Consider the following 25,219-nt stretch of genomic DNA (forward strand, 5'->3'; position numbering starts at 1 on the left):
TGTTGAGGAGATCCTCGTGGATGTGTAACATGTCACTTACTCTTTTTTTTAAAAAAAAAAAAAAAGCTGAAATAACAATACTAATACTATGAATATATACAACACATCATTTGTTTCTATTAAAAAATTCGTCAATGGAGTAGAAGGAGTTGGCCACTAGTAAGTCTTTCAGGCTCCTTTTAAACTGATCTTTATTTGTAACTAAATTTTTTATGTTTGCTGGCAAATTATTGAAGATGAGTGCTCCTGAGTAGTGGACCCCCTTTTGAACTAAAGTAAGTGCTTTTAAGTCCTTGTGCAGATCATTTTTGTTCCTGGTATTGTATGTATGAACTGAGCTGTTTGTTGGAAAAAGATATATTATGTAGGACAAATTTCATTAAGGAGTAAATATACTGAGAGACAGTAGTTAGTATACCCAGTTCTTTGAAGAGGTTTCTACAAGACGTCCGTGAGTTTACTCCACAAATAATACGTATTACACGCTTTTGGACTCTGAAAACTTTTGTTTGACTTGAAGAGTTACCCCAAAATATTATACCATATGACATTATGGAATGAAAGTAGGCAAAGTATGCAAGCTTTTTCACTTTTATGTCGCCTATGTCTGCTAACACTCGAATTGCAAATACAGATTTGTTAAGGCGTTTCTGCAGTTCTGTGGTGTGCTCCTCCCAACTGAATTTATTATCAAGTTGTAATCCCAGGAATTTTAAGAGTGTCAACCTCTTCTATCTGCTCTTCTTCGTACTGTATGCGTATGCTGGGTGGCAACCTCTTACAGGTTCTGAATTGCGGTCGGATGGTCCCGATGGGCCACTTGTGGCCTGAAGATGGAGTGCTTTTTTTTAATTACTTATTCAGTTAAAGTGGTATTTCAAATAGCAAAATATGAAACACATAGCTTCACTTTGTTGTTACAAAATAAATTTTTCAAGTAGTTGTTTCAAATTAGCACTCATAATATCATAAAAGTGGTGTGAGATGCATAAAAGCAAAGAATAATGAGTAATGAGCAATCAAATGCACCTTGTCATTAGATGTTTGTGGTACAGATTATGTGCTCAGTGCCATAACATTGCTGACATCATAGTGGCAATCATTAGAACAGTGTGTGCAACAGAAAGATTCATCTACTGAAGAGAACTTAAACTATCAAAATAAAGATAGTAAAGTAAATTCATCGTGGATATTATAGATGGTGATTATTCACCTTGTTAAACATAAAAAGGACATTAAACTACATTTAATAGCACAGATACTGTCTGGAGCTGAAATTTGAGCTATATGCCCTGTTACTAAGAAGCAAATGATAATGAATACAGTTATGTAAATAAAAGTAAAGAGCACTGGTAATTTGAGACTAAAGGAGCTGCACTTTGATTCTCGCCATAAAGACACAAACTGTAAAAACGTACAAGGAAGAAATTCTGTGCCATTTGATTCCTAGGATTCCAACCTGGATGCACTTAATGTAATGAGGTAGAGACAAAGATGAACAGTGGAACAAAGCACCTGGATGTTGTCCTGGAAAATGTGATGCGCGAGTAGTTCAGTGAAGAAAGCATCAGGCTTCTACCATTTCACTTTTTACTGTATTTGGTTTGATCCCATTTCAAGTGATTTCTTTTATCATGTTTTCAGTATGTTTCATTATAGGTAATGCAGAATTTAGAGAGCATTACAGGAAGATATTTTGGGAGAGCACAGCATGTGATTTTTTCACCATGTAATATCTCATAAAAAGCCTTGGACTCTAGCAATTAGCTGCATACTCCTTGAAAATTAGTCTATGAGGTGGACAACAAATTGCTGTAGATTAGATTAAATGTAATTTTCATTTCAAGGGATCTATGCCGAAGAGATCCTCCAGGATGTCGAACACTTCAGAATACATAAACAAATAATATGCTAATGTATGGATGCCAAGAGAAATGATCCTCATGGATGTGGAAAAAGTCAAAAATTCTTAGACACGTTTTCATTTAGAAAATAATAAATAACTTGCACAAAACATGTAAATGTGCAGTACATTGAGGTGCATATGATAATTCGTACACTATTGTAGCCATGCATCATCAAATAGAAAAATCATTTTACAGCTTTTATTTACAAATTTTCACATCACTGCACTTAATTTGTACAAAGTCAGAAAGTCAGATTATACTTGCATTATTAAATATTATTAATAACATATAAGCATCAGTTGGTGCTACTAAGAAATTCATCAGTGGAGTGTAAAGAGTTGGCCACCAATGAATCCTTCAGGCTTTTAGTAAACTGAATTTTTTTAGTAGTTAAACTTGTTGTGGCTGTTGGCAAGTTGTTGGAAATTTGTGTTCCTGAATAATGGACATCTTTCTGGACTGAAGTAAGCGACTTTAAATCTTTGTGAAGATTATTCTTATTTCCACATCCCTATATGATCCTACAGGTAGCACAGCATAAACTACCACCCCCACCCTGTTATTCCTCCCTGCCCCATGCCGCCTCCTTATCCCCACCACCCCCTCCTAGCAGATTGCTATTCACATCAGACACAGGTGCAGTCAGGCCCCAGCATCCGGACACAGTGGCCATGTGTGCATAAATTTTGTTTGTGTGAATGTGTGTGTCTTCTAGTTTGGAAGAAGATTCAAATGGCTCTGAGCACTGTGGAACTTAACTGCTGAGTTCATCAGTCCCCTAGAACTTAGAACTACTTAAACCTATCTAACCTAAGGACATCACACACATCCATGCCCGAGGCAGCATTCGAACCTGCGACCGTAGCGGTCGCGCGGTTCCAGATTGCAGCGCCTAGAACTGCTCGGCCACTCCAGCCGGCTTGGAAGAAGGACATTGCCTGAAAGCTTACGAATAAATATTTTAGCAATCTTTTTCATTGTGCCTGTCTGCAACTCAATGCCTTCTTTATGTGGTGAATAGCAATCTGTCCTTTCCGTAATATTGTTGTTATTCTTATTTCTAGTATTGATTCCATGGACTAAGTTGATGGTTTGAAAACTGGATATATTTTTAATGACAAATTTCACCAGCAATAAATATATTCTGAAGCAGTAGTTATTATCCCTAATTCCAATAAAAGGTCTCTGCAAGATGTTCTTAGATTCACATCGCTAATAATTCTTGTTACACATCGTTGGCTCTTGAAAACTTTAGCTTGGATTTATGAGTTTTGCCAAAAAATAATTCCCTATGACATTATTAAATGAAAGTAAACATAGTATGCAAACTTCTTTTATTTTTGTATCACCCATGTGTGGCAGCATTCACACCGCAGATAGAGATTTGTTTAGGCACTTCAGCAGTTCTGTGCTATGCTCCTCCGGGTTGAATTTATTATTAGGCTGTAATCCCAAGAATTTAACACAGTAAACTTCATCTATCAGTTTGTCATCGTATTTTTGCAGGAGACCTCTTACAATTTCTAAACAGCATATAGAGTGCTTTTCAAAGTTTAGTGATAAAGAATTGACTATGAAGTATTTATTAAGGTCTATAAAATTTAATTAACCAATCTTTCCAAAACAGTATATGATGTGCTACTTATTGTAATGTATGTATTATCTGCAAACAAAACAACTTGGCATCTGATAGTGTTACAGATCATTGATATGCACAAGAAAAAGTAAGGGCCATAATGTGGAACCTTGTGGGACACCATATGTAACTAGTTTCTAGTTGGAGGATTCCTGATAACTTTCATGTCTCTTTGCTAATAACACCCTTTGCGTTCTGTCAGAGATATATAATTTGAACCATTTTGTAGCATTTCCTCTTACTCCATAATATTCTACATAGAAGCACCAAAGACACTGATGTACGCATGTATATTCAAATACAGAGATATATAAGCAGGCAGAATATGGCACTGTGGTCGGCAACGCCTATATAAGACAACAATTGTCTGGAGCAGTTGTTAGATCAGGTACTGCTGCTACAATGGCAGGTTATCAAGATTTAAGCGAGTTTGAACGTAATGTTATAGTCGTCGGACGAGCAATGGGCACAGCATCTCTGAGGTAATGATGAACTGGGGAATTTCCTGTAAGACCATTTCACGAGTGTACCATGAATATCAGAGATCTGGTATAATATAAAATCTCTGACATCGCTGCAGCTAGGAAAAGACCTTGCAAGAACAGGACCAGCAATGACTGAAGAGAATTTTTCAACATGCCAGAGGTGCAACCCTTCTGCAAATTGCTGCAGATTTCAATGCTGGGCCATCATGTGAACCACTAAACAAAACATCATTGATGTGGGCTTCTGGAGCCAAAGGTCCACTCATGTACCTTTGATGACTGCGCAGTACAAAGCTTTACACCTTGCCTGGGCCTATCAAAACTGACATTGGACTGATGGTGAATGGAAACATGTTGCCTGGTCGAACGAGTTTCGTTTCAAATTGCATCAAGCGGGTGGACGTGTGTGGGCAAGAAGTCAACCTCATGAATCCATGGATCCTGCATGTCAGCAGGGGACTGTTCAAGCTGGTGGAGGCTCTGTAATGGTGTGGGGCATGTGTGATGGGAGTGATATGGGACCCCTCATACTCTTACAGATTTATGGACAGCCATGTAGGATTCATGGTGTCATTTCCCTCCAGCACTACTTCAGACATTAGTTGAGTCACTGCCATGTCGTGTTGCGGCACTTCTACGTGCTCGCAGGGCCCGTACATGATATTAGGCAGTTGTACCTGCATTTTTATTTTTTTTTATTTTTTTCCCTCTTCAGTGTAATTTATTTGAAAGGACAGTACCCAAAATATACCAGTGGCAAGTAATTTCTTGTCTAATGAATTAAGTACATTCTGCTGTATGTGTGGATTGCCTTCCCAGTATCAGAACCCTTCAGAAATCTTATTTATTGTCAGATGGTTAGGAAACCGATTGTATATTACCTGTCCCAAAATATCTGAAAATGTTGACAAAAGTGAAATTGGATTGAATTTGGATGGTATTTATTTATCTCATTTCTTAAACATTCATTTCTTAAACAAAGACTTAACTTCAGCACATTTCAACCATTCAGGAAATGTTCCATTGAATAATGACTAGTTACTCAGATTCCTAATATGTTATTAAACTCAGAGACACACTCATTAATTTCATTAATTAACATTGTTGATGTTTGATTATAACCACAAGAATTCATGTATTTTAAAGATTTTATGGTAGACATTACTTCTACTGGCGTAGTGAGCATCATATTCATATTCCTGAAATTGTTTGTACTGCTGATTTAAGCTTATCAAGTGGCACCTATTCACAGACAATTAGAGGTCAGTTTTCTCCCATTGCTGCTGGCTGGCCACTATCAGAGCTTTCTTAGTCTGTCAGTTGCTGTAGGCCGTCCAGCTTTGGTAGTACAGGAAGTTCCCTGCCACTTGAACAGTCCATTGCCAGAGGCCATATAAGTGCATAAGCACAGTGTTTGTGGTCAATTACTCTGTTATTTTTGAAAAGTTGTATTTTAAATGTATGTAGCTAATCAAAGCTCGGTAATATAAGGGCAATCAAAAAGTTTCCATTTGAAGACAGCTCAATCCAGAATCTTTATGACAATCACGCAGTATCACCATGAGCATTTGAGGCAATCACCCCACCGACGCACCAGATTTGCATTTGGTAAAATACCATGTCCTGCTGTGTAAAAAGGCCACAACTGCCCACTGCACATCTACATCTACATCCATACTCCGCAAGCCACCTGACAGTGTGTGGCGGAGGATATTTTGATTACCTCTGTCGGTTCTCCCTTCTATTCCAGTCTCGTATTGTTCATGCAAAGAAAGATTGTCAGTATGCCTCTGTATGGGCTCTAATCTCTCTGATTTTATCCTCATGGTCTCTTCGCGAGATATACGTAGGAGAGAACAATATACGGCTTGACTCCTCGGTGAAGGTATGTTCTCAAAACTTCAACAAAAGCCCGTACCGAGCTACTGAGCATCTTTCCTGCAAAGTCTTCCACTGGGGTTTATCTGTCATCTCCATAATGCTTTCGCGATTACTAAATGATCCTGTAATGAAGTGCGCTGCTCTCCGTTGGATCTTCTCTATCTCTTCTATCAACCCCATCTGGTACAGATCCCACACTGGTGAGCAGTATTCAAGCAGTGGGCGAACAAGTGTACTGTAACCTACTTCCTTTGTTTTCGGATTGCATTTCCTTAGGATTCGTCTAATGAATCTCAGTCTGGCATCTGCTTTACCGACGATCAACTTTATATGATCATTCCATTTTAAATCACTCCTAATGCCTACTCCCAGATGATTTATGGAATTAACTGCTTCCAGTTGCTGACTTGCTGTATTGTAGCTAAATGATAAAGGATCTTTCTTTCTATGTATTCGCAGTACATTACACTTGTCTACATTGAGATTCAGTTGCCATTCCCTCCATCATGCATCAATTCGTTGCAGATCCTCCTGCATTTCAGTACAATTTTCCATTGTTACAACCTCTCGATATACCACAGCATCATCCGCAAAAAGCCTCAGTGAACTTCCGATGTTATCCACAAGGTCATTTATGTATATTGTGAATAGCAACGGTCCTACGACACTCCCCTGTGGCACACCTGAAATCACTCTTACTTTGGAAGACTTCTCACCATTGAGAATGACATGCCGTGTTCTGTTATCTGGGAACTCTTCAATCCAATCACACAATTTTTCTGATAGTTCATATGCTCTTACTTTGTTCATTAAACGACTGTGGGGAACTGTATCGAACGCCTTGCGGAAGTCAAGAAACATGGCCCTCTGAGTCTCATGGACGAATAGCGCGAGCTGGGGTTCACATGCTTGTCTTTTTTGAAACCCATACTGATTCCTACAGAGTAGATTTCTAGTCTCCAGAAAAGTCATTACACTCGAACATAATACGTGTTCCAAAATTCTACAACTGATCGACGTTAGAGATATAGGTCGATAGTTCTGCACATCTGTTCAACGTCCTTTCTTGAAAATGGAAATGACCTGTGCCCTTTTCCAATCCTATGGAATGCTACGCTCTTCTAGAGACCTACGGTACACCACAGCAAGAAGGGGGGCAAGTTCCTTCGCATACTCTGTGTGAAATCGAACTGGTATCCCAACAGGTCCAGCGGCCTTTCCTCTTTTGAGCAATTTTACTTGTTTCTCTATTCCTCTGTCATCTATTTTGATATTGCCACTACCACTTTGTCATCTGTGCGACAATCTAGAGAGGGAACTACAGTGCAGTCTTCCTCTGTGAAACAGCTTTGGAAAAAGACATTTAGTATTTCAGCCTTTAGTCTGTCATCCTCTGTTTCAGTACCGTTTTGGTCACAGAGTGTCTGGACATTTTGTTTTGATCCACCTACCGCTTTGACATAAGACCAAAATTTCTTAGGATTTTCTGCCAAGTCAGTACATAGAACTTTACTTTCGAATTCATTGAACACCTCTCGCATAGCCCTCCTCACAGTACATTTCGCTTCGCGTAATTTTTGTTTGTCTGCAAGGCTTTGGCTATGTTTATGTTTGCTGTGAAGTTCCCTTTGCTTCCGCAGCAGTTTTCTAACTCGGTTGTTGTACCACGGTGGCTCTTTTCCATCTCTTATAATCTTGCTTGGCACACACTCATCTAATGCATATTGTACAAGGGTTTTGAACTTTGTCCACTGATCCTCAACACTATCTGTACTTGAGACAAAACTTTTCTGTTGAGCCGTCAAGTACTCTGAAAGCTGCTTTTTGTCACTTTTGCTAAACAGGAAAATCTTCCTACCTTTTTTAATATTTTTATTTATGGCTGAAATTATCCATGCAGTAACTACTTAATGATCACTGATTCCCTGTTCTGCATTAACTGTTTCAAATATTTCGGGTCTGTTTGTCACCAGAAGGTCTAACATGTAATCGCCGCGAGTCGGTTCTCTGTTTAACTGCTCAAGATAGTTTTCAGATAATGTACTTAAAAAAGTGTCACTGGATTCTTTGTCCCTGCCACCTGTTATAAACGTTTGAGTCTCCCAATCTGTATCCGGCTAATTAAAATCTCCACCCAGAACTATAACATGGTCGGGAAATCTACTCGAAATATTTTCCAAATTTTCCTTTAGGTGCTCTGCCACAACAGCTGCTGAGCCAGGGGGCATATAGAGACATCCAATTACCATGTTTGAGCCTGCTTTAACCATGACCTTCACCCAAATTAGTTCACATTTCGCATCTCTGTCAGTTTCCTTCGATACTATTGTACTTTTTATGGCTATAAACACGCCTCCCCCTTCACTGCCCAGCCTGTCTCTTTAGTATACGTTCCAATCTGAGTTTAGAATTTCATTACTGTTTACATCTGGTTTCAGCCAACATTCTGTCCCTAGAACTGTGTGGGCGTTGTGACTGTTTATTGATGAGAGCAGTTCTGGGACCTTTCTATAAACGCTCCTGCAGTTTACTATTAGCACATTAATATTGTTATTCCCTGTTGTTTTTTGCCTACTACTACCTTGTCGTGTCTCAGGAGGCATCTTACGGGCCTAGGGAGGGAATTCTCTAACCTAAAAAACCCACATGTGCACTCCACAGATACTCCGCTACCTTTGTAGCCACTTCCTGCGTGTAGTGCACGCCTGACCTATTCAGGGGGACCCTACATTTCTCCACCCGATAGCGGAGGTCGAGAAATTTGCACCCCAGATTTCTGCAGAATCGTCTGAGCCTCTGGTTTAAGCCTTTCACTCAGCTCCAAATCAGAGGACCGCGATCGGTTCTGGGAACGATACTACAAACACTTAGCTCAGATTCCACCCCGTGAGCGAGGCTTTCCGCCTTCACCAACTCCGCCAACCGCCTGTATGAACTGAGGATGACCTCTGAACCCAGACGGCAGGAGTCATTGGTGCCGACATGAGCAAAGATTTGCAGTTGGGTGCACCCAATGCTCTCTGTCGCCACTGGCAGGGCCTCCTCCACATCTCGGATGAGACCCTCTGGCAAGCAGACAGAGTGAACACTGGCCTTCTTCCCCAACCTTTCTGCTATCTCCCTAAGGGACTCCATCACCCACCTAACGTCATCATCCATCAAGAATTGACAACCCTTCAAAGCCTTTTTTTAAGGAACCAAAGATGTGATAATCACTAGCAGAGAGATGAGGGCTATAGGGCATGAGATTGAGTGTCTCCCACTTGAGTTGGCATAACTTCTGCTTTTCTATATTGGCCTCCTAGATTGACCAGCATCATGTGTCAAATCATGACCAGCATGGAACCAACACACCATTTCTCAGTGGTGGTTTTCAACAGACATGCCGCCCAGTGCACATCCATCATTCTATGATCGATGTGTACCGGTGTTTGTCCTTTGGCATCCAAGAAAAAAATGACAGCACATTGATCCTGTTTGGATGCATTTGGTAATAACATCACCACAGTTCGTGTTTCCGCCTTTACTGCATGCACGTTAACAATGTGTCCTTCAGTTGCTGAAATGCATTCTGGCATTCTTGGGACCACATAAAAGGAACATTTTTCTGGAACAGTCAGTTTGAGCGGTGTAGCAATTTGTGCTACATTATGAATAAATTTGATACAATAGATGAGCTTCCCCATCACTGACTGGATCTCCTTAATCTTACAGGCCACCAACAGATCTCTAATTGCAGACAGGTGCAAAGTAGCAGGATGAATAACCTTTGCCTTTATTACGTGTCCTAAGTAGTTCAGTTCTTCCTGCAAGAAGGAGCACTCTTCTTTGTTGCGCTTTAAGCCAAGAACAGAGAGAACTTAAAACAAACAGTGTAAACTTTTTAAATGTTCAGCCAGCGTATGATGCACGACTACCATATCATCCCAATAGTTTGTACGAGAAGGGATTTTTGCTGTTAACTGTTCCAGGAACAGTTGAAAAATTGCAGGAGCTGAAGCATTTTTGAATGGTGGTGTTTGATACAGGAACAAACGTAGTTGAATGTTTATTATAAAGTATTGCATTGACTGCTTGTCTAGCCGTAATTGTAAATACCCCTCACATAAATCAATCTTCGAAAAGTATCTGCCCGTCCCAATCCGTCCCTCAGTTCCTATGGATGTGGAAGAGGAAGGAATCCGTGACTGTTTGTGGGTCTACTGTTGCTTTAAAATCAGCACACAGATGTAAACTGCCTGATGGCTTCTTCAGAATGAACAAGGTTGAGACCCAGTTGCCTGCAGAAACTGGTTGGATAACCATATTGTCCTTCAATCTTTGCAGTTCCTGAGCAGCTTGCTCACAGATTGTGTGGGCAACAAACCCTGTGTAAAAAAAACTGCATTTGTGCATTGTCTTTCCCTGTAATGTGCACTTCAAAATCTTGAGCCCTTCCGTAGCCTGATTGGAACAGTTTCTTGTACTTGCTACACAAATCAGAAACATTAGTGTGAGGCACTGAAGCACTGATTTGTAATGCATTGTTGTTTATGCACATGTTGCACAAATCATCAAACAAATCTAACTCATATATGTTTGCACTGTCTCTAGGACAGGGTACATGGAATGAAACACATTTTATCATTCCACGGAAAGTTGCAGGCAAACTACACGCCAAGTACTGGAATTTCATGCCCATTGTAGGCAGACAAAATAGAAGTAATTGTTGTAACAGTGGGCTAGTGATTGTGTCATATGTGTCTTTATTAGTTCATGAAACAGAAGCACAAATGTCCAAGTGTAATTGAATTGAGGAAGTGTGAGGCTTGGCTTGTGCCATTGTTAATGGCATTGCTATAACCATATGCACCATTGATAGCTTTGCTGTGCCTGTGCACTCGCACAGTGGCAGCCATTGCCTGTGCCTGGTTTGCCTTGTAAACAAACTGTTTCATTGCGACCATGCCATCCCCACAGGTAACATTTTGCATCCAGAATGATTTGAAAAGCACTGAGGGCAAGACTTCCTCACAGAATTCTGTAGTACATGTCATGCACCACAAGACTGAAAATTTTTACTTATAAATTTACTGTTTATCTGAACCCTGTTTTTAATCACTTTAACATTACCAAGTACTTGAGACAAAGTGCCTTGTGCACTACAGACAGCATAAATACAAGAAGCCACAGAATCAACCTCTGTTGAGTCCACAATAGTTTAATATTCCACAAGAGACAGAACAGTTCTTAGATCAGGAGCTTGCAGTTTTAGAATTGCAGTGTGAATGCGCGTGTCTGATATGTTCTTTGTGATTGAGTCACATTCATGATATCACTATAACTGATTCCACAAGAACACTTAAACTTACAATGCCTTGGTAGTCCTCTGAGTTTGGCATTGTACTGTTTTAGAATTTGAGAAGACTGCTGCTTTAGATCAAATATTTAAACCTTGATGCTGTGATATCTATCTGACTACCATAATGATCGTCTAACAGCGTAACAAGGTCATTGTACCTGACTGATTCAGGACAAGTATCTGCACACAATTTTACGCACACACGGTAAATGTTGGCTTCTACTGTGAACAAAAAGAATGCACTGCGCTCCATATTTGTAATGTTGTATGCTGCAAAATGGGTCTCCAATTGCACCTGATATTCTGACCATTTTTCTTCCTTACATGGTACCAGTGAAATTTAGGTGCAGCAACCCATGGTGGTGCCGTGTGGTGAGAGAGTACTGTCATCGTTTGCTGAACACTGAGCCACAGGTGTTCAATCTGCTGCACCTGAAACTGTACAATTTCGTTTAGAGACATTTCCTGTGGCAGCTCAGACGTAGTTAACCACTTGATATGATACACAGATATTAAGAACAGAGTGAAGGCAACACCAGGCAGTTAAAGCACATGTATGATGCGCACTCAATAAACATCAGGTGAAGACTTATGGTACGAGCAGTGTCATAGCCTTTCTTTGTGCCAGACAAAAATATTCTCACTGGTAAAATGATGGGTTATATACTTTGCTCTAAGAGGAGACTGAGCAGAAACTACAACACATCAAATGTTAGTCCACTTTATTACAACAATAATAAGAAGATGTACTTAATTTTGTACAATTCATTTCCACAGGAATGTTGTGCATATTTACAGCCTTCGCTGAACATCAACGTATCACTTGATATAAATGACTTACAAGACTTTTCTCCCGCAGGACATTTGACCTTACATTCACAAATAGTTCTGCCTAAGACATAGAACGCACTGGTGGCCTAATCTAAGATGATGCTGTAATCTTGAACAGTGACTAAAAACTGGGCTGAGCATTCCTGTGCTCAGCCGTAAATAGAACATTGATTGCGGTGGCATAGCGAAGCTCTGGGGGGTGTGGCAATGCTGGCGTTGCTCATTTGTAGGTGTGGCATGCAGCGACTATCATTTTCTGTGGTTTCATTGCGAGGTGCCAATCTTGCTTTGGCAGCTCGCTGTTTGGATGACACCTCACCTACACTCCCAAACTTCACAGTTCTGCATACTTTGCATAGCTTGCATTCCTGGAAGAAAGGGTACTGTGGAAAACTGGCTTTTTCACAGTCTAGGGGAGTTTCAAGAATGAATTTTTACTCTACAATGGAGTGTGCACCAGTTTGGAACCTCCTGGCAGATTAAAACTGTGTTGTGGACTGGTACTTCAACTCAGAACCTTTTGCCTTTCCCGAGCAAGTAACTGTACTGAAGGAGCTGTCCATGCACAACTCTCAAATATTTTTGAAGAAAGGAAGGAGGTTTTTGCATAAGTAAAGCAGTGAGGGTGGGTGGTGTGTGGTGCCTGAATAACTCATTTGTCAGAGCATTGTCTGCAAAAGGCAAAGATTCCGTTTGCCAGTAAGTTTTGTGTAATCCAATGTTGGAATTTAAACTGAATAAAATATTCAAATGAGTTGCATGGTGCATCACTATTAGCTTACAGCAAATGTTTATTCAAGCAAAAGAAAGTGCAAAACAATTTTGCCCAAAAGTCATAAAGCAGTAGGATACTACACTTTTTTTGTTTCTGCATAAGCTGATAAAATTTTCAGTTTATGTTTTTGTGAACATTCAGTTTGTGATTGCTGAAAAACATTGCATAACTTGTTTGGTACTTCAGTTTCTTAACATGTCTGCTCTTGTACATTTTTCTACATTTTTGTGATAGTCCTGCAGGGCTTCTCATATAAGACACAAAACTTCACAAGGGGAGATTTCTATTTTGATGTCCACCTTAGAGGCTCTTGTTGACAGCAACAAGGTAGCTTTCAAACTACATATGTATGAATGAAATACAGTTGAATACCTGTCATATCACTTAGTAAATACTTTAGGAGTAAAGGAGACCACTCACTGAATAGCAGAAATGTCAAATTATCAGAGCGTGCACCCCCCCTACACACACACACACACACACACACACACCACACACATACTGTGCCAGTTGGATAGACAATACCAGGATTACTATTCGAATACTGTGATTGCAATTCGGCAGGTGGACTGGGATGGGGGTCTTATTGAGTAGGGTGGATAGAGGGAGAAGGTGAGAAGCAAGAGGAGGGGTAGCAAACAGGTACCTAGTGGCTATAAGGGAGGCAGCTTTGCTGCCTAGGGATGGCAGGTGGACGGGCCAGGCATGTGAGCCGGTGAGGTGCGGCACACAAGAGGGATGAAAGGAGTCATTGGTTTTTGGAGAGGGTGAAAGAACAGAGGCAGGGGAAACTGGTGATCAGAGTGTGTGGGGACAATGGGTTAGTGGAGACTGAGGCCAGGAGGGATGCAGAAGCCAAGCATGTGATCCAAGGATAACTCCCACCTATTTAGTTCAGAAAAGCTGGTGCTGGAGTGAAGGATCCAGGTGGCACTGAACACAAGCATGTTCTCAGCTGCATGTTGTTTCATGATGGTCAGCTTTGTTCTTGTCCACAGGTTGGTGGTGGACATTCATTTTGGTGGACAACTGGTTGATCGTCATACCAAAATAAAAAGCTGTGCAGTGTGCAGAAGAGTTGGTATATGACATGGCTGCTGTAACTGGTGGCCCTGCCTCTGAAGGCTAGTGTTAACCTGTGACAGAACTGGAGTAGGAAGTCCTGTGTGGTTGTATTGGTCAGGTCTAGCGCATGGGTCTTCTACAGGTATATGACCCTTGTGGCAAGGGATTGGAAGTGGAAGTGACATCAGGATGAACCAGGATGTTGCATAGGTTGAGTGGTCAACAGAATGTCACTTTAGGAAGTGTGGGAAGGATCTTGGGTAGGATATCCCTCATTTTAGGGAATGATAAAAGGCGTGGTCAGAAGATTAGGCATGTGTGAAGAGATGGCAAGGGAAATCTGTTTGCTTGCTAAGTTTGGGGATAGTGTTTCTATGTGAAGGCGCTCATGAAACCTACAGTAAAGTAGGCAAGGGATTCTCATCACTGGAGATAAACCATCGATGAGTGACCATGCTGTATGTGAGGGGCTTTTTGGTGTGAAAGGAGAGACAGCTGTCAATATGCAGGTACTGTTCTGTTTAATACGGACGCCCACGCGCACGCGCAATAGGGACATAATACTGAATGGAATGAGGTTCCAGTATATGCCCAAAAATATAACAAACAAAGTGCACAGTACCAATATTTCATAGGTTATTAGTTGTAGTGACAGTGTACAAGAAGTATTCTCAAATGAAAGTGCTAGTTGGTTTTTAAATATTATGCTGTGCAATGTGAAATAGTGTATGATAGCACTTGAATTGTAAGAATTACTGTTGTATACACTGTCCCCCCCCCCCCCCCCCCCCCCCACACACACACACACACACACACACACACACACACACACACTTCTGTTTCTTGGGTGTAAACATGACAGTGCTGCCACCGTGGCCAGCTTTACAGTTTTGTTTTTTTTTACTGGCTGATATTTGTTTTATTGTTGACATTTTACATGCAAAACAATAATGCATGTTATGCCCAAGTTAAAAATGAGTACTGACTCACATTTATGGCCAAAGATTGTCATTACAGTGCCAGAGAATACCCATGTACTACACAAGTGATCAAGTGACATCAGCTACCTGGGAGATAAGATCTGGGAGATCTCTGGAAGATAAGGTATATGAGAACCGAATGCCTTCAAGAACTTCACTGTGAAAATATTTTTGGATAAAATTGCCTCTCACCAACATTTCATAAAGTGAAATTAATTATAATTGTCCTTCCATTAAGCACTCACTTTCATTTAACATGTAGAAATGAAATATGGTGTAAAATATTATTTCAACGTGACTGGTCCGAACACCGAACTTAGATGTTTTTACTGCTGCTCCTGTATAGAAGGGCATTGTTGGATATAGCTACAAATAACGTGAAGAAGACAAGAGCTTCCAATACAAATGGCTGCAACCTACAATTCCTGGACAAACTCAGAGTATATTCAGATTTATTGTCAGCTGTGTGGAAGGGCATCACTTTCAATGTTAAGCATTCAGCTTTAGAATCCACCAGTGACAATAACACCTGTTCCATCTACTCTGTTGATATAAATTGTTTCTGTAGATAATGTCTGTGTATTCCATCTACCAATACACTTTTGTCCTCTGAATGCAGGTCTCAGACATTAACCTGAGCATTTTTGCATAATATTCAAGTAATGTTACCACTTTTGTATTTCTTCAATACAAACTAAAAGGAAAAAAAATGAATGCTGTATTTTACCCATATCAGTGTTTAGGACTCCTACTTTGTCTGGCAAATTTTTGTTTTGTTAAGTGTACAAATTGCCAAAATGGTAACATAGAAACCAAATGTTGGAAGATGTCAGATCTTTATCTTTTGAAAATAACTTTTCTTCCAAATATTTGTTTCCAGTGAAATATAAATCATATATAAGAAATATATAGTTTATATTATGTAATTGTTCTAATACATGTATACTATGCAAAATGGTTCCACAGGGACTTCAAGTGGCTGAGAAACAACGTGTCAACCCGTGGGATCTTCTTGAAGGCCATAAAAATCCTGCTCCTTTATCTTGGGCTTGGTTTGGTGCAGTGCGCATGGAAAGGAAACCATTGTTGTATGAAGATACACATCGTCTTCTTAAATATCATACACATGCTATTGCTTGGCCAGTATCGTATTATCTTGATGCTCCACCTCTGCCACCCGAAGACTTGGAACCACCACAGGAAAAACCAGTAAGTTTCTGCCTTCTAGTTATATTTTATTTTTATGGATTAATTGTCAACTACCACCAACAGTTTTTTAGGAGCTCATGAAATACAGCAAAATCAGGAATCCCAGTAGCAACCTGAATTAACAGTAAATGGTTGAATCAACTGTAAATGGCTGATATTGGTTTGAATTATATATTGCGGATAGTTAAAGTAGAGGTATTTGTGAAATTGGAGGGAGAGCAGGCTAGTCAATCCATAAAATGGAATACTTTGTTGTTGCACAGGACTATGAGGATTTCAGACCCTATGCTTGGGCTGGGCAATACACCTGATTTCACCAAGCAGGGAGGAATTTCATTTTTCCTCACATGGGAAATATTTAAATAAGATAGCATGGTAACACTTATATGTCTTCTGTTGTTGCTGACAGACAAATAATACAAGTACTTGCTGTTATATGATGAGCACTTCTACTTTTTCATACAACTTGTTAACAACGTAAATTGCGCAAAACAACATACAATTTTATCAGTTGGGAAATGTTTCATTCATTTGATCTCTCCATGGACATGATGTTTTATGACTGTCTGACAGTGCATTAGATCCAGTCACCCTTCATTACTTTTTTGTTGTCTTTATGTGCTCATCAATCAGGATGGTTCCACATCATCTTGTGCAGCCAGTGCAATGATGAGTTGCTGCTGCCATTAAACTGATGGTTGTTCTGCACACAACTAGGCTGGCACATAGTTGCTATTTAGTATGTTAACTTCATAATTATTGTTCCTCTTTGATCATATACATGTGCTATTCCATTTTCATTATCATTAAACCTGAATTTCTTCATACTTAGCTGAGTGACAGCAATCAACGTATATTCAGATTGAATATGGTTCAAATCTCCACACAATTAGACAGGTCTTCACCAATTCAGGTGATTGACACCTCCTAAATCAAGTCTGAAATTGAGTGTAGATCTTCCCTATGCAGCTGTTGAGACAGTTAATTCAGTAGATTCTCAGATCATGTAGGATTTTGTAGATTTAAGTATGAGAACGAAAATATCTTCAAGACATTGCCCTGTATCTTTTTATTAAGTTGAAAAAATTAAGGAAGATTTCTTCAGGTGACAGTTTGCCACATTGGAATATGTCACAACCTCTTACAATGTCAAATATTGTGAAAAATGGAGAATCCATTGAGAAGGAGCAGTTGTAAACCTGTTAATGTGTGTAATTTAGGCCCCCACTGCTCCCTTTGGTCATCACACTGACAGTGACAGTAGTTTGGTTTGAATGCTCTTTTGTGGTCTGATCAACAGCTTCTGTGATATTATGAAAACTTTCATTCATTACAGTAATTCTTGTGTGTCAAAAAATTTTTTATTAGTCTCCCATATGATATAAGGCTTATAGTCATAATCTGGTGAGTAGGAGAATTTCTGATGTAATCTCTCTCAGTTCTCCTTTATTCTCCAGTGATATTTTGCTATCATCATCCAAATGGCTAGCAGAGGCTCTGAAGTTGTTATACTGATGTGAGAGCTCATTATGTAACAGCTGTTTATTGCATACAATTAGTGAATAGAGAATATTGAAACTAGATTGGGAAATGTTACTTTGAGGTGAAATGTTTGCAGGCCTGCAGGCCTAGGGACGCATATGGTCTTAACTTTAATAAAATCAATGTTCAATTTCCATTTTGCCTATATGTGTTGAGGTGGTTGTTTAAAAAAAATAAGAAATGAACAAAACTGTTATTTAACACAATATGCATCATGTTGATAATTATATGTATTTCATTTATATTTGTACAATCCATTCATGTGTGTGTGTGTGTGTGGTGTGTGTGTGTGTGTGTGTGTGTGTTCCATCTAATGTTCTAGTTATTGCTTTATCTGCCAAATAGTGAAACAAATTCTGTGAGTGTTTTTTCTTTGTGTTATTCATTTGAATTTTGTGCAGCATGTATGCTTTCAATTCCTTATTTTATTGTTTGATTGTTATTGTAAAAGACTTTCACATTTAAGTTTTCTGTGTTGCCCATACGGCTTGTCCTGAATTTGGAGTAGTGTACGGGCTTTATTTGGTGTCTTTTTCATTTTGCATTCTAGAAGAGCTACTTGTGTTTGAGATACATATTTCTTATCTTCTTGATGTCATCTAAATATTTCCTGCTAAACATTTGCTCAGGCAGCTGCTTTTGTGTTGTGCTCCTCTCTCTGCACCAGTGTGAAATGCGTAGTGTGCTTCCGTGTGGGCGAACTCATTCTAATCCTGAAGTGTAGTGTTCATGTGTGTACTGCACCCAGTTGAAGGATGAGGGCAAGGCAGACACACCAAATTCGGCGGACCAGTCACCGCGGGGAACTGGAGGCAAACGACCGAAGGCACAGCGCAATCGGAGACGTGCTAAAGTTGGGCCAGGACAACCTGTTATGGGAGCAATTCAGCAGCCAGTTCAGGTTAGTGCTGTACTTTTAGCATGCATAATGTTTGTTATTCAATATTACAAGTTACAGTGTCGTCCTTGATTTTTTTGTATCACCCACAGCACTACCTATCCATCCTTCACATTGCCTGTCATATTTCCCTTGCTCTTACACCCTTCTGCCTCCCCCTAAATAACTGAGAACCTGAGTGATAGGTTGTATTAGAGCTCCACAGGCTAGAGTGGCAGTAGGCGCACATTCTGTGCATAAATTTATGTGCTGTATGACAATGGAATGGACCACATGGATATTTTTACAATTATTCCAGTTATACATCAGGTTATTAATTTTGGTCTATAATGACTATCTCCAGACCCACAAAACAGTAAGATGGGGGCATCTTGCCATAAAAAGTGCATCAGATTTGCAAGTAGGGATATCAAAAATCAAATTATGGGTATATAACTCTTTCACACACCCAAGTACAAATAATTTTTTGATCACATCTAGTCAACATATGTAAATACAGTACAGTCAAAGTAATAAGCCAAATAAGTTTAATTATTTTATGTAAAATTATGTGCACCACATACATTACTCTAACAAACATGTTGAATTTGTATAAACTTAGCAGATTGACATGCAGCAATGATTGACATGTCTGCAGCACAACGCACCATTGCTCGTCCAGGTTACATGAAATATACATTAGCAATTTATGGAGTAAATAGATGCGTGAAACAGTTTCAATAAGAGTCAATAAAACCTTCTACAAATGTGCTAACCAGAATGCTAGCATATTATAATATAAAAAAAAAATTGGAAAGAGGAAAGAGTCTTTATTGAATAGAATTAACAAATACTGTAAAACAGACTGTTAAAGTATAACACTACAGTATTTAAATCAGTGGTTTAATTAAAGCCAATTTGAAGCAACAATTTTAATACAATATGAGCACAATTTCAAAAAAAAGATTTATTTTGACAATGTAACAGCTAATCATGGGCCAAGATTTCATGTAGGACTAGCACAGTAAGAGAGTCTATCTTTTGGCAAAAAGTAATATGAATTATCTATATCATGAATGCAAGATGGCATGGAGAGGCTACTGTCAACAGAACTTATATTTAGCATGAATGCCCTACATGCCAGTTGTTTACAGCAACTGTGGACTGGAGTTCCAATAATAACTAAATAAACAGCTATAAAATGCAAACTCATAAACTATGCCTGTGCAAAATTGTATTAGAGGTTTGATATGTTTACACTCTGCTTAACAGAACTGTAGCATGAAACAAAAAATATAGGTGAAGTGTATACAAAGGGCAATATATAATCACCTGATATTTGGCGCACATCACAGTCTATTAAATATCGTTCTCCTTGATGACATAGACAGACTATTAGTTGAAAAGGCAAATGCTCATATGCTAACAGTTATTAAAGTTTGTCTGTTGTATGCATTAGTTCACATGATACACACAAAACACTGCCCACTGTGATGTTGGATGCCACTTGGTGACATTGCAAGCATGCGATGCGGTAACAGAAGTATGTAAGCGGTGTAGACGTGGATGGAAAACCACTGTGGTGAAGATAGGGGCTGCAAATGGGAAATCCATTGATGTAAGAGATTTTGACAAAGGGCAGATCATTATTGCATAGAGCTTGTGAACGAGTATCTCGCAAATGGTGAAGTTGGGTGAATGTTCATGTACTACTGTCGTAAGCATCTACAGAAAGAGGTAGGTGGACAGTGAAACTACCACCAAGTGCTAAATAGTGGGATGCCCACAACTCTTCACAGAATGTGGGGTTCGGAGACTTACCTGCTCCATAAAGTAGGATAGATGGTGATCTGTGGCATCTCTGCCAACATATTCATATATTGACCCAGTGGCATCGTCACTTATGATTGAAGTGGACATGGGACAATCAGGATTCAACCATCAATGTAAACATGTTGCTACACTAGGTCGCTCGCTAATTGTCTCCACAAATTCCAGTCTCAGGTGAACGGTGGCTCGGAATGTGCAGTGCACCATGGGCGTGGGAGTAGTACTATGCTATGAGAGACATACTCCTGTGCTTGCATGGGAACTGTGGTAGTGATCAAAGACATTCTGACAGCTGCAAATCACCTGCATCCCTTCACGCATGATGTCTTCCCGACGGCAGTGTCATCTTTCAGCAGTATAATTGTCCACATCTCGGAGCCAGAACATGCTACATTGATTTAAGGTGCATTATAGTGAACTCATGTTGAAGTCTCGGTGACCAAATTTGCCTGATGTAATCCTATGGAACCCATCTATGTTGCTGTCAGGCACCATCACCGCATACACAAATCAGCAGCCCATTATTTACATGAATTACATGACCTGCACATAGACATCTAATGCCACATACCTCCACAAACCTACCAACAAACTATAGGATCTCTGATATCCTGATATGCAGAATTAGTGATGTATTTTGTTTCAGAGAGAGAGAGAGATAGAGAGAGACAAGCTATTAAGCAGGTGTGTTTTGGCTTATCAGTCAATTTTAGACACAAATATAAAGAAAATAGATTGACTAAAAACAATAAGATGTATAAAATCTGACAGGATGAGATTCACATGAATAATCTAGAAACTCACTAAACATAAATTACAAAAAGCTACATTTTTAGAAACCTGTAGTCATACAACCATTGTCTTACAGTGTCCCACAGTAATCAATGAAATACACACTGAAATCAACCTGGTAACAGATACCGTTGGTGGATATGTAAGTTTAATTACTTGCTCGTTATGACTCTGAAGTCAAGAGAAGAGCTGGGTACTTCATCAATATGCTATCAAATATGCCAAAATATGCATTAGATACAAAATCAGTTTGTTCATTAAGTATTCTGTCAGGGTTAGCCTTCTTATATTTGTTAATTGTTTCCATAAGTGACCATGTATGTGATTTATTGTTTCATTATTAGTTCAACAAAAATCATACAAAACTTAAACTCCAATACATTGTATCTTCCAGTTTTTTTTTCTTTTTTACTAAGCTGCATAATAGGCAATAGTTTATTCTTTAAGACTGAGCAATTCAGATTTCCATTATTGTTTTCTCAATGGTATTTTAGAGCTCAAATAACCAGTGTGTTTATTTGTATTATGAGGTATATTGAAATACATTTAAAAAATTTGAAATCAAAATTGCGTACTCCAGAAAGAATGGCCTGAATAAATACAAGTTCAGGGAATGTGTAAAATATTGTACTAACAGGAAGTCAATAAGACTGCAAAGAAATTTCATACTTAAATGTACTGCAGTGTCATCTCTTTTGAGACCAGAAAGGATAATGTTATTTCATGTACAGTGAATGAAGAGGTATGAAATGAAATTGGACCTTGGAAGCAAGTATCAGTATGCCTCTTGATGTCAAATAGTGCAATATTAGCAGGCAAGTGAGTTCGAACAAAGCAGAGTGATTAGTTTCTGGGAAATTTCTGTCATAGCAAGGACATTTCACCTTGTAAGGGACATGCCGCTACAACATTGATACATGTGTGGAACTGATTGATTAAAAAAAGTCATATGTGCAGTAAGCACAGGACCACACTATGTGACCATAGTACAGGCTTGCAATGAGCATATGAACACAATCAGTGATGTCTTAAGGGACAAATTGTATGTCTTTTGGATGATTTCCTACTTCAGGAATTGCCACATGTCATATTTCAGCAGCACTGTTTGCAGCAGTGTGTGAGGAGGAATGTACTAACTTCATTTGGAGAATAAAGGACATCGGTACATACCTTGTGAACACAGCCAAACATGTATGGATACAATTGGTCAAAAACTTCTTTGTCACAGTCTTCCAGCAAACACTGTTGATGCTTTATGTACTCATTTATAAATCACGTGTCTGATTGTTCTCTGAGAACACATCCAGCCCTCTTTGATTCATATCTTAAAAAGAACCAACATTCAAACCATTAAAGAAAGAAACATGTTTTAGACTTTACAGAATTCATGCACAGATGCTGTAAACAATGCTCCTCTCTTTACATTAATCTGTTATTGTGGCTGTTGGAAAGACACCCAACCAAAGATACAAGTTTCAGTTCAGTTTTCAGTATACACACCAGACAAAGACAACATTTTGATAGGAATAGTGCTATAAAGAAAGTAAAATATAGAAATTATTAATACTGGGCGTTTTTGTCCTATTTCAGTCATCCAGTGGAATGTTTGTGTAAATAAATCATAAATAAAATTAAATGATTGAATGAGATGTTTATTAGCAATGTATTGCATGCATGAACATTGTCACTTTTGTGGCATAAAATGTTGAACTGTTAACAGAATAATGCATTCAGCAATGTCCAGTCACTAATTAGTAATTATCATACCCTGTATGCTCTCAGTACTTCCATAAATAATTCACCAACATGAGACACTCACTCCACTTCTAAAACACATTTATGCTATATTGTGTCAGGTACATAAGAAAATTGGCTAATCTCCTTAACAAAGCATTTTTATTTCTATATTAAAAAATAAGTAGAATATTCATTGCCAGCTGTGTTTCAAATCTAGAATAGAAAAAAAATATATTGCAACCATAATTCTTAGGTTCTATGTGCTTTACTAAAAAGCCAAAAATTTAGGTGCAGTTGCTGTGACAATGAATAATTAATTGACTGCAGGAAGGAATAATGATGATATTATGAAAATGATAGACTGCTGCTCACCTTATAGCGGAGATATTGAGTTGTAGACAGGCACAACAAAAATACTGGTAAAAAAAGTAAGCTTTCAGCCCAAAGCCCTTCTTCTGAATTGGACAACATACACACACATATTCACAGGAATGCATATCACACAGACATTAACACTGCCTCTGTTGTGCCTGTCTGTGAATAATTAATTGGATAGATAAAAACATCTACTCACCAAGCAGCAGCAGGAGAAAAGACATATAAAAGTTATGTACATGAGTTAGCTTTCAGAGCCAATGGCTGCTTCTTCTGGCAGAAGAGTTTAAGGCGAAGGAAGGGGGGATGAAGGAAAAGGACTGACAAGATTTAGGAAATGGAGAGAATTACAGAAAAGTTGCCCGGAACCCCAGGTCAGGGGAAGATTACCATACGGGATGAGAAGGAACGGTGAGTCTTTCCTTCACATCCCATCCAGTAAGTCTTCCCTGACCTGGGGTTCTGCACAGCTTTTCCATAACTTTCCTCATTTGTTAAACTGACCAGTCTTTCACTTCATTCCTCTTCCTTCCCTTTCAATTCTTGTGCCGGAAGGAGGAACCACTGTCTCTGAAAGCGTGTAAATTTCCATAACTTTTGTACGTGTTTTCTCCTTCCGCCATTTCATGAGTACGTTTTTTTATGTATCAAATTATATTATATTTTCAAAAGTTGGTTATTTTTGTTGGTGTAATTACACAATTAATGTTGCGCCTACCACTCTCCTTCCCAAATATTTTCAGCTTGATGAAAACTTGAATTCACACTCAAGTCATTCGAGTGAAATTAACTAACATTCATTTGTACATAAAGTATTACAGAATGAGTAAGAACAAAGGTCTGTGATTGCCTTTTGACAACACAAATGGTAAGATAAAAAAATTGAGCAGTGTGTCCTTTATAGTAAAAAAAATTTGCATTACTATTATAGTTTTTTCCATTCTTGACATTTGGCCAATAACATATTATTATTTTATGAGGTTCTCCCTGTGATTATTTGAATAGTGCAATTTCAGATTGACAAACATCATTGAATTTACCAGAATGAGTGTTTCACTCTGCAGTGGACTGTACATCGTTTAGAAACTCCCTGGCATATTAAAAGTGTTTGATGCGCTCGAACTCAAACCCGCAACATTTTCTTTCATAGGTAATGGTCTTACAAATAGCTTTCCAAGCATGATTCACAACCTGGCCTTGCATCTGCTCTTGGCTGAAGAAAAACTGTAAATAAGAGGTGGGGGGCCTATTGGTCTGTGTCTGCACACTGAGTTGATAAGAGTATTGCCTGTGAAAGGCAAGGTTTTAACTCTAGGCCATGGCCCAGAAAACAGTTTTAATCTGACAGTATGTTTCATCAGATGTGTTGATCGTTGCTCCATGCGTTCTACATAGCAATGAATAGCAAAGTTTTTGACAGGAGGCAGAGCAACACTTATCAATAAATGACTCCCTGTTGTGTGGCAAATGCGAAAACAAAAAAAAAGGAGAATCAGCATAAGAAAACTAATATGAAATGTTTGACTACAATAATTTCCATAGCAAGAATGTTTGAATATACCGGCCAGCATGCCAGCAGAGATAATATTGTAATTAAACATAACATGAAAAACACTTGAGAAAGGCAACTCCGGGTCCTAATGAATATTAGTTCATTAACTGCATACCTGAAAACAAGTCTGCACACTGTTCTTCTGCTCACATCTCTCAGTTTACCTGCATTAACTTTATTTTAAAACATAATTTTTTTAATGGCACAGTGATGTAAATAGGTTTGACACTGGATCTGTAAAATGAAAATCACGCAATATCTTCAGAAGTCATTCCAGATTGTATCCCAATTGTGTTGGTAATGTAGGAACTTACTTTATGTGAAATACCTATAATATCTCCATTATTAATGTTTATTCAGTAATGTCCTTTTCATTGCATAATTATCAATACTATTATCAAACT

The 25,219-nt window shown here is 38.8% G+C and overlaps 1 protein-coding gene across 1 annotated transcript in view; it reads left to right on the forward strand.

Moving 5' to 3' along the window:
- Positions 1-25,219, forward strand: part of LOC124774951 (mediator of RNA polymerase II transcription subunit 12) — a 365,571-nt gene that overhangs the window by 265,689 nt on the left and 74,663 nt on the right. Inside the window, exons 34-35 of the mRNA XM_047249660.1 lie at positions 15,868-16,110; positions 18,401-18,553. Coding sequence (XP_047105616.1) covers positions 15,868-16,110; positions 18,401-18,553 — 396 coding nt within the window. The remainder of the gene's footprint in view (positions 1-15,867; positions 16,111-18,400; positions 18,554-25,219) is intronic.

Source organism: Schistocerca piceifrons, chromosome 2 (genome assembly GCF_021461385.2).
Source record: "Schistocerca piceifrons isolate TAMUIC-IGC-003096 chromosome 2, iqSchPice1.1, whole genome shotgun sequence".
NCBI classification, from domain to species: Eukaryota; Metazoa; Arthropoda; class Insecta; order Orthoptera; family Acrididae; genus Schistocerca; species Schistocerca piceifrons.